The sequence below is a fragment of the Echiichthys vipera genome (assembly GCF_963691815.1).
Source record: "Echiichthys vipera genome assembly, chromosome: 5".
NCBI classification, from domain to species: Eukaryota; Metazoa; Chordata; class Actinopteri; order Perciformes; family Trachinidae; genus Echiichthys; species Echiichthys vipera.
In genome coordinates this window covers 26,455,617-26,472,429 of record NC_139830.1, presented here as the reverse complement: position 1 = coordinate 26,472,429, position 16,813 = coordinate 26,455,617, and the positions used below count along the sequence as shown (strand labels likewise).

Sequence of the window (16,813 nt, the reverse complement as noted above, 5' to 3'; positions counted from 1 at the left end):
GAGAAAACGCAGAACAGGAATCAACAAGTCTCACTGAGGAAGGGGTCACATGTGAGTCGAGGAAGAAGAGAGATGCCCTTACGTCTTTTCTGTGAGAGCTGTGCGGCTGAAATGAAGAATCAGCTGATGAAGGGGGTCAGGCTTAGTCTCGGTCTCCTCTTCCTCTTCCTCCTCTTCCTCCAGTGCTTTCTAATTATTGGAGAGAACATGAATCATAAGAAAAACCTTTGTATACACTATGGACAGCGTGCCATTAATGCCACTTGTACAAATTGAGAGGTAAGAATTGAGTTGGAGGATGACTTACTGATAAGTCGTCAATCATCTTGTCCTCAAATGAGTACCCCTCAGTCTCTAGCCAGTTGCGTTTGTATGCGTCCAAGAACATGTTGGTGGCCCTGTGCCTGTGAGAGAAGAGGCCGCTGAGACTTAATACAGAAGGGTTGTAATGGCTCATGTAAAGCCTTCTGATTCTTTTATAGATCTTTTTTTTGTGAGTATGAAGGGAATCATTACGCAGGGATGTTGTACAGCGGCGTCATCCTGAAGCACGCCACCACCGCCCTGCGGCGCTGTTTGGACAGCAGCTTGTGCCACACCATTTTCTTTGACTTGAAGGGATGCTCCGTCTAATGCAAGAAAAAACATCTTCTGAGCAAAGTAGTCCTACTTTTTTTTTAGCAAAACATTTTCTAACCAATTAAGCTGTGACCAAATATTGCCTACATCACATATACAGTCATGTGTGTTTGCTTGAAGAGCACTTGAGCTTGTGTCTTTACTCACCACCTCAATGTGGTAAAGGACAGCAGACACCTCTTGTACCCTTTTTACCACCTTCTCAGGGTCCTCTGCGTCTTCGGCCTTTCCGGACATCTCCTTATAAAGAGACATCTGCCAGCGCATAGCTGGGTCCTCCACCTGAGGAGGTCCAATATGTTTGATTTGTGTTGAGATATTTACAAGGGACACTGTATATTTCTATTCTTCTTTAACACGCAAAACTATTAAAATGTCTACTAACCTTGCCTTGCAGATGCAGATTATTGTGCAAGAACTCCCTCACCTCTTCATCTGTGTCTCTCTACAAAGGATGAGACCAAACAACATTAATGATGTATTTGAACTTGATTAATTGATTCAGAAATCAATCTATAAATGGATAAATGTGCCTGTGTTTCCATGTTGGGACAAAATACAGTCAGCAGAAACACATCAAAGTACCAGTGAGTATCTGATCTTGGCAAGATTGATGAGCTCCTGGTCTGCAGGAGAGCACATATTGAGGCCGATAGGAAGCATCTTCTTTAATGCTGCTACGATCAGGGAGGTCTGCACAGAGTAGCGATCCCCCCGCCGCTTCTTCTTGGTACGCTCCTGCTCTGAGCCTCCAGACTAAAGAAAGAAAGAAGACTTCAGACTCATCCATCGCTGTTTGAGTTACAAGCCCCTGCTCCTCACACATCAACAGTTCCTTTTCAGAAAATATTTTTGTGACGTCGGGGGCAAAAGTAGTAAAGAAAGACTGCTGCTAACACAAAACACAACAGGATATTGATACAACAAGAACCATTTGACACAATATCGCAACATGCTTAATCAAATAAGTGAAAGTAATCAGACAGATCTACATTTTCTTGTAAACATCAACTTCTGGTGGTATTTCAGGTGCTCCAGTGCTGCATCAGCTAACGTCGTTACACACAATGCAGCCTCACTGTTAGTAGTGCAGCGACCAGACAGGGCACATACTGTCCATTGGACAGCACACAAGAACAGCACAAGTCTATGGGGTCAGCTCCATCGCCCTGGAGCTCTTCTCACACTCTCCTGTCCTGAGGCTGCCAAATGCTCATTACTGACTGTTGTCTGGCCTCACAGCAAGCTCTCTGCCCCTCAGCGCAGTGTGTGTACGTGGGTAAAATCTGCTCTTTGGGCAGAGAGAGGCATTGTGATGATCAGGTAACAGAAGCTTACCACAGCAATGCCCATCTGATAGCCAAGGAGAGGAGGTTTTTCGTATTTATCTTAGAGCAACCACGGGGAAAAAAAACATCAAACAGTGATTAGATAACTGATGATTTATCAATATAATGGTGTCAATGAATTAGACATGGTCCAGTTAGTAAATATGATGACTGGTCATGTTGAGCTAGCTTCCCCTGACATCATGCTGCTGATGGACAAAGATAATCTAAATGTGACAGCAATGGATGGTATGGCCTTTTTGGTGTAAGGAGGTAGTGGAGACAATGCCGATGATAATATTGAAAAGAGAAGAGTCCCCCAGCGCAGGAATCTTTACCACAAAAAGCTGAAAGAAATCCAAGCGTCAATAACACATTTGAACATCACAGATGGCACAGTAGCATGGGCTCCACAAGTGTATCCAACAGGGACGATCTAAAGGCAAACTGTTTACTAATCAAAGAAAAAAAGGGTGATGGTGCTCGGCTGCAGGAATGCAACTCCAACTGAGGTACACGACTGCTCAACCGAGCGCCATGAAACCTCTCAGGCCACTACGATCTACAGCAAAGAGCTTTCATCAAGCCGCTCCTGACCCCTACTCACACATATACAACCAACACACACATTATGACCAAGGCGCACATCTCTAACACATTCCCACCAAATTACTCAAATACAATCACAATATGTCACACTCAAGGAAAACATTCTTAATATAACAGTTCTATGTAAATCTACATTATACAGCATAATTTCCTACCACAGATAGACATTATTGTAACTTTGCTAAAGTCTGTGTGTAAGAAGTGTGGTAGTCCAGGGGAGAGCTTGATGAAATGCCTCCCAAAACCCAGGGTGCCATGCGATCAGCACAGCGCTCGTGCACAAACACAGTCTAACCTCTCCATCTCCGGCCTAGTGGCCCAGCGTCCAACCCCGACACAGGATATAAGGAGAAAACACAGTTAGCGACACTCCTACTACTCCCTAAACACTATGTACTGCCACTTACATTGTCCTGGCAAAGGATGATATTAGTTATGTAACAGCCTATCACTCTAACATTTCTGGAAAGTGATTATTTATCTTACCATTTTCTTAGCCATATCAACTTAAAGGAAAGAAAGGAAATAACAGAGAAAACATCAAGAGGGGTTTGATTTAAATCTTTCCCGCTTGGTGTTGGTGGTGTTAATGAAATATTAATTATTAGCGTTTAGTTTCGTATTTTGTTACAGATCAACATATGGAGAAGGTGAGTAAATGATGTAGATGAGTAAATGTTTTGTCAGGTCATTTGTCCGTTTGTCCGCTCTCACCTTGCTCATCTTACTCTTACTGTCAGCAGTCAGGAAAGACATGTTGTTGATCTCATTCATCACCACAAAGTTTTGCTCCTCCCTCTTAAAGTTCTGTAATAAATATAACACAAGAAAGCTGTTAGATGGCAAAGGACAGACAAAAATCCCTGAATCATTAAAGACCACAGGAAACAGAAAGACTCACGTGGGATTTGGACCAGAAAATGAAGACCTCTCCCACCATCCTGAAAAGTTCCTCTGCATCTGGGTCTGGACAGGTCAGCCACCTTGCCCTACAGACAACAACAATGGATTAACTCAATCACTTGAATCATAAGCCCCTTTCAAACATGCCCTGCAAACCCAACATCAGACATTACCCTGAGGAACTGTATGTGAGGACGCAAATTTCCAAATCAGTTGGATTGAACGTCAAACGAACTTTACTCTGCAGGGTCCCAAGTACAAAGTCTGTGTAATTTCCGATTGAGCCCATGTGTGAATAGAGCACGTCATTGTCTGGAGAATTCACATTGAGCGAGTGGGCATTTCTATCAAGCTGCTCTCATGAAACTGTAAGAAAACAAACATCTGAGGATGAAGAAGAAGGGGATTTACATGTCTGACTGGAGAGAGGAAGAGATTTGAGAACGCTCTTTTAAATGCTCTTGCGAATATAATCTGATCACATACATGGATTTTGTAAATATACCAATAGACATTTTATGACATTGTATACTGGTGACATTTGACTTTTCTTCGCAATCCAGAATAACCACTCGGCTTTGGAAGATTTAATTTGTATTTTTTTACAGTCAAACATGTGGTTTTGTTGGTGCGGCCGGTGGATCGGTCGCCCCATGATCGTCTTCATCGCGGTGGTCGTGGGTTCCATTCTACCCACCGCCTATTTCATGCAGGTCCCTCCCCTCTTTCTCTATAAGTTCTAAAAAAAGGATTGTATAGCACTCTACCCGGGAAATAAACATGTGGTTGGTTCTCCACATTAAATACGGTAATGTAGTGTACGATAATCACTGATTGTAAGTCACTCAGGAGAATAGTGTCAACTCAACTTTTAAACTGTATTACTAACAATATACAGCAATAATTCAACAGCGACATTATGTTCTACACATTTATCACATCTACCTGTTATTGTCCACGTAACGGATGAGCAAGGGGTAGAGAGCATACAAGTCCCGACACAGCACAGCGAACTCATCTCGGATGGTCCCATTTTCACTGTCCACCTCCGTCTTGCCCTCCATGCGCAGCTGATCCTCCTCGGCCACCACCTTCCCTGAGCGCTTCTTCAGCTTTTCCATGGTGGGGATGAAGTGGGATTTAAGCATCTCTGGTTTAGCCCTGCTGACAATGGGCTGGGCAAACACTAGACAAGGGGTACACAAGAATCCGTGATGATGATCAGTTACTATTAATAAAACTGAATTGAGACTCTACAAATATGAGACACACAAAGTGTGAAAGGAAGTTGTCTAAACTCTATCATACAAGCGTAACATTTTAACATCTCCTGAAAGCCTTATTGTGAAACTTCTCCTCACTGACCTGCCAATCTCTTCATCCAGGAGGCCTCATCTATACCCAGGTTGTTAACCACAATCTTCATGATGCTACCCAACAGCTGGTTAAGCTGCTCAGAGGTGACAGAGGTGCAGACCTGGCCCTCCTGCTCAGGGAAACTCTCTGGACCCCTCTCCCACCAGCGTGGGAGGTAGTTACACAACATGGGCAGGGTGACCTCAATCACATGGGGCATTTCTGTGTAGCGAGCCCCGGACTCAGCCAGGTCATGGATCTCCTTCATCAGGATCTCCAGCTCTGGGATGTCAGGGCAAAGCTCCTCCACGTTGTTGGGAAGCCCCAGGACTGAGGAGGGAGAGAAAAGACAGAAGAAATACAAGGTAAGGACACAATTGATTATTTACTACTTCAAATAATGTTGTAGTAGGGAGAAAAAGAAGGAAAAATGCTAAAACCCACTGGTTCTCTCTCTGGGAGTCTTGGTGGTGTAAACAGAAAACATGTTGTACTCATTCAGTATTGGCTCAAGGAAGGCCACTGGCATCGCAGCGGCTAAGTGGGCTAAACACTCGCCAAGAGCTGGTCGTTGTCTGCACCGGAGAAAAAGGCACCAAATCCTCATGAAATGTCCAAATCAATGCATAGTCCATATTTTAAAAAAACATTTTTTTGCATTAAAGGCTACAGGTACAATCTTCTAAATTTGGACTATATAGATTAAATAAATGTATATGAATGCAAATTGTTTGAAGGATCCAGTGGTCTCTACTCACTTCTCTACATGTGGAGTCTTCACTGTGCCCAAAGAGTAGATGCTGCACATTAAACGATAGCAGGATATCTGCAAGTCGTCCACTGAGGATGCAGAGGATAGAGGCATTGAATTAGCGTTGACTCAGTCCTTTGTGTCACTGAGTCAAGAGCCATGGACGACAAGTGAAGCTTAATTCAAAGGAGAGAAGCACTTCACTCACACATGACGTCATCTCCAAACTGGTGCTGGGCGATGTGGTCGAACAGTGACGTGAGGACTGGCAGCAGGGCATTGGTGGTGTAGTTTATGTTCTGGGACACACCCTTAACCTACAGGAGCACACACACAAACACAGGTATCAGCTCACGAGGAAGATGAAAATGCTAATACAGCGCAGTGCGGTGCAGTCTCTGACCTGGTTTCGACTGGAAACTTTGCCCAGTTTCAGATTCTCAACCATCTTCTCAATGTCATCTGCAGCACTCTCAAAGAACTGGCGCAGGACAGCCTTGACGATCTCAGGGCCTGATTTCATAACAGTCCTTGAAAAGAAGGACACACAAGTTAAGTTATATATCTTTTTCCTTTTTTCTTTCTGCCCGGGGTTGTGCTGGGGTTGTGACATGAATAGATTGTTACCTGGCATCCAGTGATCGTGACAGGATGTGCAGACAGTTTACCACAGCACTTGCATCCGTTCCTGAAAACAGCACAGAATAAAATGTTGTTTACTAATACTATACAAATCCACAAGACTTCAATTTACTGTGAAGGCTATAACTGTTGCTAATAATAGGTAATCTTAAAAGCACTACAATAAAAACATTAAACAGATACAAATATTGTATATAACATAACTGAGACAACTTAAACAGGTAATTATGGAACAGTTAAACCATATGTTATGTTATGTTATACTGTGCCATATTTTCTGTTTAACACGTTGCAGTTTGACAGTAGTGGTAGATCAGTTACAGTGGTGCACTTGACTATCATGAACGATACCATGTGGCTCAGCGTGAGATGCTTGCAAAGGTCTAGCGACCACTGGTTACATAATAGTGGCTGACTTTTAGATGGTGGGGAAATGGGAGCAGAATGAGAATAAAGTATATACAGAGCAGAATGAGAATAAAGTATATACTACACAAACTATATATTGGTGATAACGGTGACCTGGACAAATGAGAACATTCACAGGCTTATATACTTGAGCCAGGCTGAGAACACTCCACGGAGCTGCAGTACAATGCTGTCCTACCTGAGTTCACTACAGACATCCATGCTCAAATCACTCTCAGTTATGAGTACCACTCTGAGTCTAGGTTTAAAAGGGGAACCATGCTCAGTTTCAAAAGTCATGCAGGTTATTCCTATGGCCTAAGAAAGTTCTAGGGAGATTTTGTTGACACCGATGCCGGTATCGATTCTGCTTATCGTTCTGATTCTTCAGTGCAGCTGTTTTATTATCTGAGTCAGTGTAGGTGACATGAGAGATTATTTGGACATCTTTCTTTATTATTTAGGATTTCTGGTTTTTGAAGAACTGCTAAGACTGCCTGTAAATGGGTGTAGTTCCCCTTTAAGAGCAAAACATACAACTTTAAAAACACCTTGGGCCAGATGTATGAACTGTGAAAAGAGAAGTGGTGTAGTGCAGTGAGAATTTTCCAGACATAACTACAAGTGATACAATAAGGTGGACATGAAATATAAGATATTATATTTGTTCAGGCTGTCTTCCAATTTCACAGATTGTGTTATTAATTTTGTAGTCCAAACAGTGTTCTGTAAAATGTCTCTGATGTTTAATAATGATGATAAATATATCACTGTGAAGACGGTTTGCAGATGTGATAAATGAATTGTATTAACACTATAAACAGTCACAGCCGTGCCTAACAGCTGTTCTGGTGCTGTTGGAGAGAATTACAGATGTATCAGGTAGTTAAATTGCACTTGTAGGAGTGGAAATTAGGTGTGTGCATGTGCAGTTACATGTTGACTGAGATTTATAAAAAAAAAGAATCAGCTTTATAAATCGGATGAAAACACTGCATATATGCATCTGGCCCTAGGTTTCAGAAAACACCAAAGCCAAGCAGAAGTTGAGCTTAAGACAGACAAGCTGATGAGAAGATGAGGAGATCCAGTAAAGAGAAAGGAGGGAATGAGAGTGTGGGAGGGTATTATCTGTGATATGATGCTGATTAGTATATAAATGGGAAGGTCGAAAAGATATCTGGAGAAATAAAAAGAAAGTAGAAAAGAACACAGATACAAAGGGACAGATGGTGACAGGGCATAATGCCACCGTGCAGATTCCTTACCAAAAAGAGATACCCTGTGTCTCACCAAAGCAGCCAATTTACAGAAGATACTGGGGTAGGAGGAGAAAAGAGGAAAAGGGACAGGGAGGGAGAACGGTAAAGGGAAACAGGGCAGGAAAGATGTTTGAAGTGACATAGAAAGCAATAGGGAGGTCAAGGAATTTGACTGGATATTGCACAATAGGAGAGAGATTAGGAGAGAGGTGAAGAGACACAGGAGAGGGCTGACACAAAAGTTCTGTACTGAAGGAAAGATAGGTGGCAAAGAGTTCAAGTCACATAATACAGAGAACAAACCTTTTCTAAGCTTTCACTGCACATACCTTGCAATCATCTCCTTCTCCTTGTTGGAGGAATGCCCTCCACTACCTAAGACTTTAGCAGGAGTGGAGAGGAAGTACAGGCAGTGGTTTTTGAAGTACTGATTAACCAGTGGCAAGAGGATCTATAAAAAAAACAAAAAAACAAGAACTGTTCATTACAGTAAAAAACTTTCTGAGAAACATACTTACATGCCATTAAACAGGCCTCGTGTCTCTGTGTTCATTAAAGGCAGCAGGATGGCATAGAGATGTCTCCAAATCACCATTTTTTACAGGAATCTTTTATGTTAAGTGTATTTCACAAAGACGGAATCCCTCAAAACTTAAAGTCCCACTCCAGACACATGTTAAAAGTATTTAAAAACTACTCTCATGTGATTCATATTTTGTTTGATATGGATTTCCCACATAGACAGTAAAAAAAATGGAAAGCACATTAATGTATCGCCCTCATTGAAGATTTCTGGATCTGGTAACTACTCTACCAGAGGTTAATGAAGGTGCCTGAGGTTTAAATTGAGCTGTGCGAAAGACTTTTCAAGATGACTAAACACATCGGAGAGAATCAGCCATTGGCCTACGTGTTTGAGCCGGCTTCAGACAGGAGGCGGCGGGGCAGTGGAGCCACTTGGATTGCCCCCTTGCAGTATGGCAGGTGCCCCTGCAGGTGGATGGACAAACGTGGCGCCCAAGAAGTTAACGTTAGCAATCTTCAACTAAGTTATTGTTTTGACGACCTGCACCCGGCATCAGTCAGACCCAGACTCAGATGAGGAATATGTTGTGGACTAAAATGGTCGACAAGCAGACGTATCAGAATTGTAAGTGTTGTTAGCATCTTCTATTAGTTTCTGTTGTTTATTGAGCCTGTCAGCTTGTAACCGCCAGTGGCGGACAGCTCTCTGTACTGACAGTCTGCTCTGCATTGGCGGTTTCAGGTTTCTTTGCTGGTGTTGTGGAAAGTTTCTCCCTGTCAAATAGTGTTTCACATATCAGACAGCAATTGGTTTATGGATTAGTGACGTGAAGGTTGCTTGAATAGGTTCAGATTTCAAATTGCCGAGAAGTTCAAAGACATCTCCTCCTTCAGGAGAGGAATGTGAAAACATCTCTCTAGTGACAAAATTTGCTCAGATACAAGTCAGTTTAGTCATGTTGGACATTTTAGAGGACAGAAACAGAAGACAACTAATTTCTGAATGGAGGGGGACTTTATGGTTCTGTTACTACTCCTGACCTCTGACTTCCCTGTAGAGGAATAGCAAAAAAACAACTAAATACAGCATCAAATATCTCACCTTGGCAAAGAACTTGATCTCTTGTTCATGTGGTGACTTTTCCACTCTGCCACTGCTAACCACGGCCTCTGTTACAAACCAGAATTAAAAATAAATCAGCTCTCAGTTAAAAGGATGCAGGTTGTACTAAAATGGAGCTGCAGCGATTAGTTCAATAACCGATGAGTAGACAGAAAAATCATGGACATTGCTTCTAAGCAATTTTTCATGAAAAATTGTCAAAAAGTGCTGTTTTCAGCCCTTATGATATAATATGGAGATTTCCTGATCTTCTGTTTAAAACATATTAAACAGAATATCTTGAAGTTTAGACTGAGAAAACTGATTTAAATGAACAGTATAACTTTGGACTTTGAGAAAATGGGAGGGACACTTTTCACTATTCTGTGACATTTTATACACCAAATAATTAATTAATTAATCGAAAACGTAACCGGCGGATTAATTGATAATGAACATAGCTGTTAGCTGAAGCCCTAGAGTACAAGGTAAACAATAAAGTGCTGAATGAAAAGTCTGTCAAACCACAGTACCAAGATGAGCTATGAACTCCTGGGCGATGTCCATCCATTTAAGAAGCTTCTGGAGGAAGCCGTAGGCAAAACGCTTCTCGATGGAGGAAATGTCCTGCTCCATGTCCTTCATTCCCCTGAGGATGGAGAGAAGAGGGGGTAAAAATTACAAGAGAGATAAACATGGACATAACTATGAGAGGAAACTCTAATCTTTAACTGAATGGTGAGAGCATCCTGCTTACCTCGTCACAGCATATCCATTGAGCTGGAGGAACTTGAGCAGGTCCTGGGCCTTCTCCCTGTCCCTGGCCTTCTCCTTGGCCGTCAGGGTGTCATAAGGCACAAGCAAAGGATGCGTTCCGCCACCTAATAGAAGTCATTTTATGCCTCAATAGACTGCAAACGAGCAAAATTCTAGTCCTGTAATTACGCCTGAAAATGTAGTAAAATTTGCACGTGATGGATAATGTTATAAAATTCAATGATGTAATAACTTGACCAATGGTGTAATAAATGACTGATATTTAACATTTTTTTAATAAGAATCACTGTTGACACTGATGAAAATGAACATTTCATCGAGATTAAATTGAGTCTAATCTTCTGATGGTGTCTAACCCAAGATCCACTCTGGTCTAATGCAGGAACCCTTGCAACAACCAGCATCAGCATGGGTTCATTTCCCATTGACAGGTGTTTTAATATAATACATCTTTGCCATTTGCAATCTGTTGTACATTTCAAATTCTACATAAAGCAGAGGGTTTGCATTTCCAAACATGAAATCAGTGTCAAATGTTAGTGCTTCAGTGGGCTGTGGACACCAACAGCACTGTACATTTTGTATACTTGCACGCTTTCTTATTTACATTACATTATCCATCAAAATGATTACATTCATTTTGATAAAAACATGGCCCACCTGAAAGGAATTACATGATTGGATTTTATTCATTTGATCAGGTTAAGTGCAAATGTTATTACATTTTCAGGAAATGATTACATTAATGGGTGCTACAAGCCCTCTTACCTTTGCCTTGTAGCTCCACCTTTTTCTTCCTGCCCCAGGTGTTGTGATAGTTCTCAGCCAGCTGCTCGGCCATAGACTGCATGGTGAGGTTGACAAAATCAAATCGTCAGGCTCCTGACAGATGTCTAAGCAAAGTATAAGACCTATCAGTGCTGTGACAGCCAGATGCATACCTGCAGCTCTCTGGACAAGGCCATTCCCGCGATATCTATTGGCTGAGGGTTGTAGCCGTGACTGGGATCATAAGTGGCCTGAAAACAGAAAACAAAGAATACAGAGAAGTGGTTCTCCAAGGTTTGAGGGACCTTGAGGATTCCAGGAGGTGCCTGTTTTTATTTCCACCATTGTCACCCATTTAAGTACACTCAAGTGCAGAATAGTGAAGAACATTATATCATGGGTCACAATAAATAGGTCTGGTTATCTTAACACTTTTTGGCCTGGAGAGGCGGATGAGTTTGACATGATCACATTATTCCCATATCAAATAATAGTTTGATAATAGTGGTCAGGATGAGCCACTCAGATGTGTTCTCTCATGTAAGAACCCTCCTTTACAATATGCCCCAAAAGCAGAGCATCAAACCGTAGTGTTTTTTCACTGCTCTCTCTACCTGAGCAGTTTGGGAGATCTTGCGTGTTGCAGCCTTCTTCTCGACTTCCGCCTCCCCATCCCTGGCTTTATCCAAGGTCCACTCCCAGGCCAGCATGGCTTTGACGGATTCTTTGATGGGCCAACGATAAATCTCCTTGTCCTGAGAAACAGAGATTGATGATTTCAAAATGAGCCTGTAAACACTATACTGTATTCAGAATGTGTGAAATTAGAGATGAAAATATTCATGCTTCAGGAATACTGGTTTATTTAATAGCACATTCGGTCTCTTAATAAGCTTCGTTTAAGTGTAGTACCTGTGTGCAGATTATCAGGATTAGACAGAAGATTACCAATCATTACCTTTTCAGAGAACGTTTTGTACGGCCGGAGCATTGGGTGAGTCTTAGCATTCTCATCCAACACCTCTCCGTATGTCCAGTTGTTCTGAATCTGAAATCGTTTTGACCATTGAGATTATTATTACAGAGTACTGACAATCTCAAAAAACAAATAGGACTTGTAATTTGTATCTGATGATTTACATTTTTCATAACTGACCTTTTCAAAGGCCCATTTGTCGTGAGTGTGCTCTGCATACTTATTGATAAAGCCATCCAGCCTCTCTGGGATGATGGTGCTGTGAATAAATTAGCTCATTTTAAGTGTGAGAGCATGAATATCAATTCACTAGTAATCGAACTTAATGAACTTCTATTAATGAACTTAAAGGTCATATGTCGGCTCACGTCTTCTTCACAGTGGCTGCTATTATAATTAAAAATGATATACTGATGTACTTTCATGACATGAAATCACAAGCTGTAATGAAATGTATGTAGCAATGTTTTGCTGTTGTTATACATCATCATCAGCATCATTGTGCATTAAATAACTCTAAACACATTTTAAACACATTGTTTTGTTTCACTGTGAACAATTTACTTTCTTTTATTTTCTACTCACTTAGTGGTCTCCACTGGTTTAGGATCAAAGTTGCCTTCAGCATCCACAGAGGCCTTCTTCTCAGTGTGAGAGGAGTAGGAGGCATCCACATAGTCAGGCGGGATGGCTCCTGCTATAGCACATAGGCAGGGCATGGCGATCTTGAAGAGCTCTGCATCATATTTCTAGAGTTCAGATGACATCAGAGAAGTCATGTTGATAATGCCGTCAGCTTTAAACCTGTGTAATTATACAGGGTAAACACTGTAGGTGGAAGCCAATAGGTTCCTATCTCACCTTGTGCGCCAAAGATTCAAAGATTCCCCAAAAGAGTTTACGAGAAAGATGTAGCTCCTCCTCTGAGGTCACCCCGAAATTAGCCCATCCGTTGGGCAAGCAGTAATACTTCCAACAGCGCTCATAGTGATTAGTCAACAGCTGAAACAATTAAATCACAGATGGAAATACATTGGAGGACATTTAATATAGTATTCACAAGTAATTATTTACTGGTTATTATTATGTGTAACAAGTGTTAGCAATAATCACTGTAATATATGTACTGATGCACTTTAAACACACAGTGGGTATATTATGTGTATATGTGTTGCATTTCTTTTCAATTCAGTTCTATTCAATATAATTTTCTATTGTTATAAAATAAAATGAAAACAGCAGAATAACTTTAGGCAGGCAAACCTTGAGGGGCATCTTTGCATATTCATTGAGGATGGGCACATCAAATACCAGCCGTCTTAGCAGATGCTGCAGCATGGAGGGGCGAAGGTACCTGTGAATGTCATGGAAATGCTTCATGAGGACTCTCTTTAAAGGCGCTTCTTTCATGTCCTAAATGAGTCCTATGTTATAGAACAATACGTTGCAAATTAAAATAAATAAAATCTATTTATTATCATAATCATCCAGATGCCGGATTATCGTTTCAATGCTTCTAAATGGAGAAGTTGGCTTTAGTACTGACTTGCAGAGCGACATGAGGCACTCCTCAATGACGTCCCGCTGAGCCTTGGTGAGGGCTCGCCCCCGGGACAAGCGATAGATTGTGTGGAGCATGGAGTCGATCATGATGGCCCGGTGGTCAGTCCCAGCATACAACGGGGCACACTTGGTGAGAAGAGGCAGAACAGCCGAACAGAGGTAGCGGTTCAGCGCCAAGGCCATTTCAGTCGTACTGAATGCGACCTATAATCAGAGAGGAAGACAGGAAAACTATTTGTAATGTAATTAGTGTGATACTCTGAGGACAGATGGACAGAGACTCACATCAACATACAGATTTTTGAGCTGACGTAAGTTACCTGTGTCTTTTCCTACTCACCGTGTCTAGAGAGGCTGCAGCTCTCATGTCAGGAAGGAAGCCAACCTCCAGCACATGAAGCAAGAAGTCCTGGTTGTCGATACCATACACTCTGTCAAGGAACAACACCATGGAGGCCTTGTGGTCTGGCACAAAACTGGCTGACATCTTAGGTTCAATAATCTGACCATCTGTGAAAGAAATCATTCATGCAGGATGACATCAAAATATGCCCAAAAATAATACACTTCTGTGTTTCCATGCATGATTATTACTCAGTGTCTTACCTTTGCCGTAGGCAGGAATCTGCACGGGTAAGCTGATGACTCCCACCAGGTCCTCTATGGGCACCAGAGACCTCAGGATGGCCCTGATTCTCAGAGCTTCACCCTTGCCTGCTTGGATCAGCTGTAGATGTGAACATTTACAACATACTGTATGAGACTAACCACTGCTTATCAACCATATACTACAACAATGTGCCTGGAGGCTTATGAGAAATCGATATTGTGAAAAGCCGTTCTACACACATGCATCTCAGGGGCGCAGCGACCCAGCAGATCGATGAGGGCTGAGTAGAAGGACATGATGGCGTTTCCCAGATGTACACGGTTCTCCTCCTGCTGTTCCTCACCACCAAACCTGCCAATCAAGAAAAACATGCTTTTCTGTAACTACCTAGCATTGCTTTAAACAAGACGATTCACAGCATTTCCATTGAGTCCCTTTTCTAGATTGTTACTTATTGATCAAACTTTGTAAGTACAAACTGAAAGGTCAATGAGCCTGTATCACACCTACTGCGCCGTCACTTACATGAAGCGTCTGTCTTTCTTCACAGTGGGTCCATCCCTTGCTGGATCCTCTGAGATCTTAATAGCCTCCTCCATGGCAGCCAGCAGACCATTTCCGCCCTCTCCTCTCAGAGCTGGGCCGAAGCACTCGGGGCGACGGATGAGCAGACGAACCACAACATTGGCGTTCTCCTCCACGCTCTCTCCTGTGAGGAGCAGGTATCTTAATGTTAGTGACAATTAACAACAGCTCAAAACAACAAATGTAATGATTTTATACGGAGGGTGCTGACCGTTAACAAAGACAGCAAAGCGGAGGAAGTCCAGGTATCTCTCTCCTCCACAGGGGTTCCAGCAGATGTCAGGATAACCTTTAGAAAGAAGCATTGGACACATCTGCAGACCGCAGCCCGCCAGGTATGTCACCACCTACAACACCACGCATGTGAGGAGACACCAAGACAGATTAAAAGATAGTCCATCGTACACTTCCATGTGTTTTTCTCTCGTCATTTTTTATTTTCTCAAACCATTTCCAGGTCCTGCTCTTGTAGAGCCAAGGCCAGCTCGTTGTTGTCGATGCAAGAAGCCGCAGCCACATCCAGAGGTGTGGAACCCCGCATGCCTGCAAAGATAAAGTCAAATAAGTCTGCATTTGTTTGTTTTTTGCTTAATCTTCCTATATTTTTCAAAAGGAATGGGATTATCTGTATATTTCCTGGGGTCCTGCATCAAATGGGGAAAAAGTTCACAGCAGTTTACAGTGAACAGGGCCTCCAATGATGGGGAATCTAACCTTTACTTTTCTTTTTTTAAGTTCTAAAATAAATACAGATAAATCCACTTTTTAAAATTAAAAACTGAAAAGTTGCCCGATTTTCAGTACAGGAAAAAGTTAGATATATGGCTGACACCGACCCAAGCCGATGCCGCTGTTTTGTAGCAGGTAGCTCAGATGGTCAAACATGGAGCGCTGGTTCTGCCGGCTGATACGACAGAAGTAACACAGGAAACGACAGCAGTTGGTCACCATTTGGGGGAAACGAATCTCCTGGAGAGAAAAGTAAAAAGATGCATTCAGTCTACGCTGAGCTGTACGGTGCACACTCCAACAATGAAGTGTTCAATGGGCTCCTTAATTAGTCTGGTTAGACTGGATAAGCTTGATATAAAAAGAAAATCATCACAGTTTGATCACCTTTGAGTCTCCTCCTCCGCCCAACACATTGACCATCACTTCCATGACAGTCTCGTGCATACCGAGAGCTCTCATCAGATTGGGGTGCTGGTAGAACACCTTGTTGTTCATGATGTTCCTGAAAGAATTGCAAAAAATAGATTCAGAGATTCACTGGTTACGTTCTGATGAGACAATGGGAATTAACTGCAGATTTACATTTTAGGGCAGGATGAGCCTGAAGCATTTATTCACTGAAGGTAAAATATCACATGTCGCATCTTTAGTCCATATCATCACACTGACCCGATGCTCTGGATCATGAGCCTCTCCTCTTCTGGGCCCATCTGGACAATAAGCAGTGAACGTATCTGTCCCAAACACTCGAGGAGGTCCATGGTGTCCTGAACAGACACTGCATTGATGGCGTAGGCTTTGGGCAGCGCTCGGATCAGCTCGCCGAGGCCATCATACTGCCTGTGGAGCAGGCTGAACATCAAACGCACAAGCTCAGGATTCTGAATGAAAGACTCCTGGGCCCAGTGGATCATGGTATGGGAGATGAGTTCCTGGAGGGTGCCTTGTTGAAGTAGACACAGAGAGGTACAGTTGTCTTTAGATGTTGCTCTTTTTTGGACTGAAGTTGCCGATTAATCAAGTCCTTTAAATATTTAACACGTCATCTGGCTGCTACTCTTACTAGGTTTTGTTTCCTCCTCGACCTCTGACTTCTCCTCCTCGTCCTTCTTGCGCAGGCTCTTGATCTTGTCGACCAGACTGATGAGTCTGCCCCTCAGTGAGGAATCCACCTCTTCCTCCTCTGCCTCCTCTTCAACATGTATACCTGGGGGAAAAAAATGGAATTTAGCATGAAAAGCCCAAAATACTTACAACATAAAAAATTATTCACACCT

General features: G+C 42.4%; 1 protein-coding gene across 4 annotated transcripts in view; it reads right to left on the bottom strand.

The window, feature by feature from the left end:
* Nucleotides 1–16,813, bottom strand: part of ryr1b (ryanodine receptor 1b (skeletal)) — a 77,149-nt gene that overhangs the window by 23,314 nt on the left and 37,022 nt on the right. For all 4 annotated transcript variants that reach the window (XM_083913937.1, XM_083913938.1, XM_083913939.1 and 1 more), the window contains exons 39-78: nt 16,600–16,743; nt 16,206–16,479; nt 15,921–16,038; nt 15,641–15,773; nt 15,253–15,347; nt 15,016–15,151; nt 14,745–14,928; nt 14,459–14,570; nt 14,216–14,336; nt 13,950–14,119; nt 13,593–13,813; nt 13,310–13,400; nt 12,908–13,048; nt 12,632–12,795; nt 12,227–12,305; nt 12,029–12,118; nt 11,685–11,825; nt 11,244–11,321; nt 11,071–11,146; nt 10,283–10,406; nt 10,059–10,174; nt 9,526–9,593; nt 8,228–8,349; nt 7,905–7,954; nt 6,214–6,274; nt 5,990–6,116; nt 5,795–5,903; nt 5,594–5,675; nt 5,280–5,410; nt 4,845–5,165; nt 4,425–4,665; nt 3,478–3,565; nt 3,291–3,383; nt 2,872–2,886; nt 1,225–1,395; nt 1,025–1,084; nt 787–921; nt 517–629; nt 308–404; nt 83–189 (exon numbers count right to left, since the gene is read on the bottom strand). In XM_083913937.1, the coding sequence (XP_083770063.1) occupies nt 83–189; nt 308–404; nt 517–629; nt 787–921; nt 1,025–1,084; nt 1,225–1,395; nt 2,872–2,886; nt 3,291–3,383; nt 3,478–3,565; nt 4,425–4,665; nt 4,845–5,165; nt 5,280–5,410; nt 5,594–5,675; nt 5,795–5,903; nt 5,990–6,116; nt 6,214–6,274; nt 7,905–7,954; nt 8,228–8,349; nt 9,526–9,593; nt 10,059–10,174; nt 10,283–10,406; nt 11,071–11,146; nt 11,244–11,321; nt 11,685–11,825; nt 12,029–12,118; nt 12,227–12,305; nt 12,632–12,795; nt 12,908–13,048; nt 13,310–13,400; nt 13,593–13,813; nt 13,950–14,119; nt 14,216–14,336; nt 14,459–14,570; nt 14,745–14,928; nt 15,016–15,151; nt 15,253–15,347; nt 15,641–15,773; nt 15,921–16,038; nt 16,206–16,479; nt 16,600–16,743 (4,999 nt within the window). The remainder of the gene's footprint in view (nt 1–82; nt 190–307; nt 405–516; nt 630–786; nt 922–1,024; nt 1,085–1,224; nt 1,396–2,871; nt 2,887–3,290; nt 3,384–3,477; nt 3,566–4,424; nt 4,666–4,844; nt 5,166–5,279; nt 5,411–5,593; nt 5,676–5,794; nt 5,904–5,989; nt 6,117–6,213; nt 6,275–7,904; nt 7,955–8,227; nt 8,350–9,525; nt 9,594–10,058; nt 10,175–10,282; nt 10,407–11,070; nt 11,147–11,243; nt 11,322–11,684; nt 11,826–12,028; nt 12,119–12,226; nt 12,306–12,631; nt 12,796–12,907; nt 13,049–13,309; nt 13,401–13,592; nt 13,814–13,949; nt 14,120–14,215; nt 14,337–14,458; nt 14,571–14,744; nt 14,929–15,015; nt 15,152–15,252; nt 15,348–15,640; nt 15,774–15,920; nt 16,039–16,205; nt 16,480–16,599; nt 16,744–16,813) is intronic.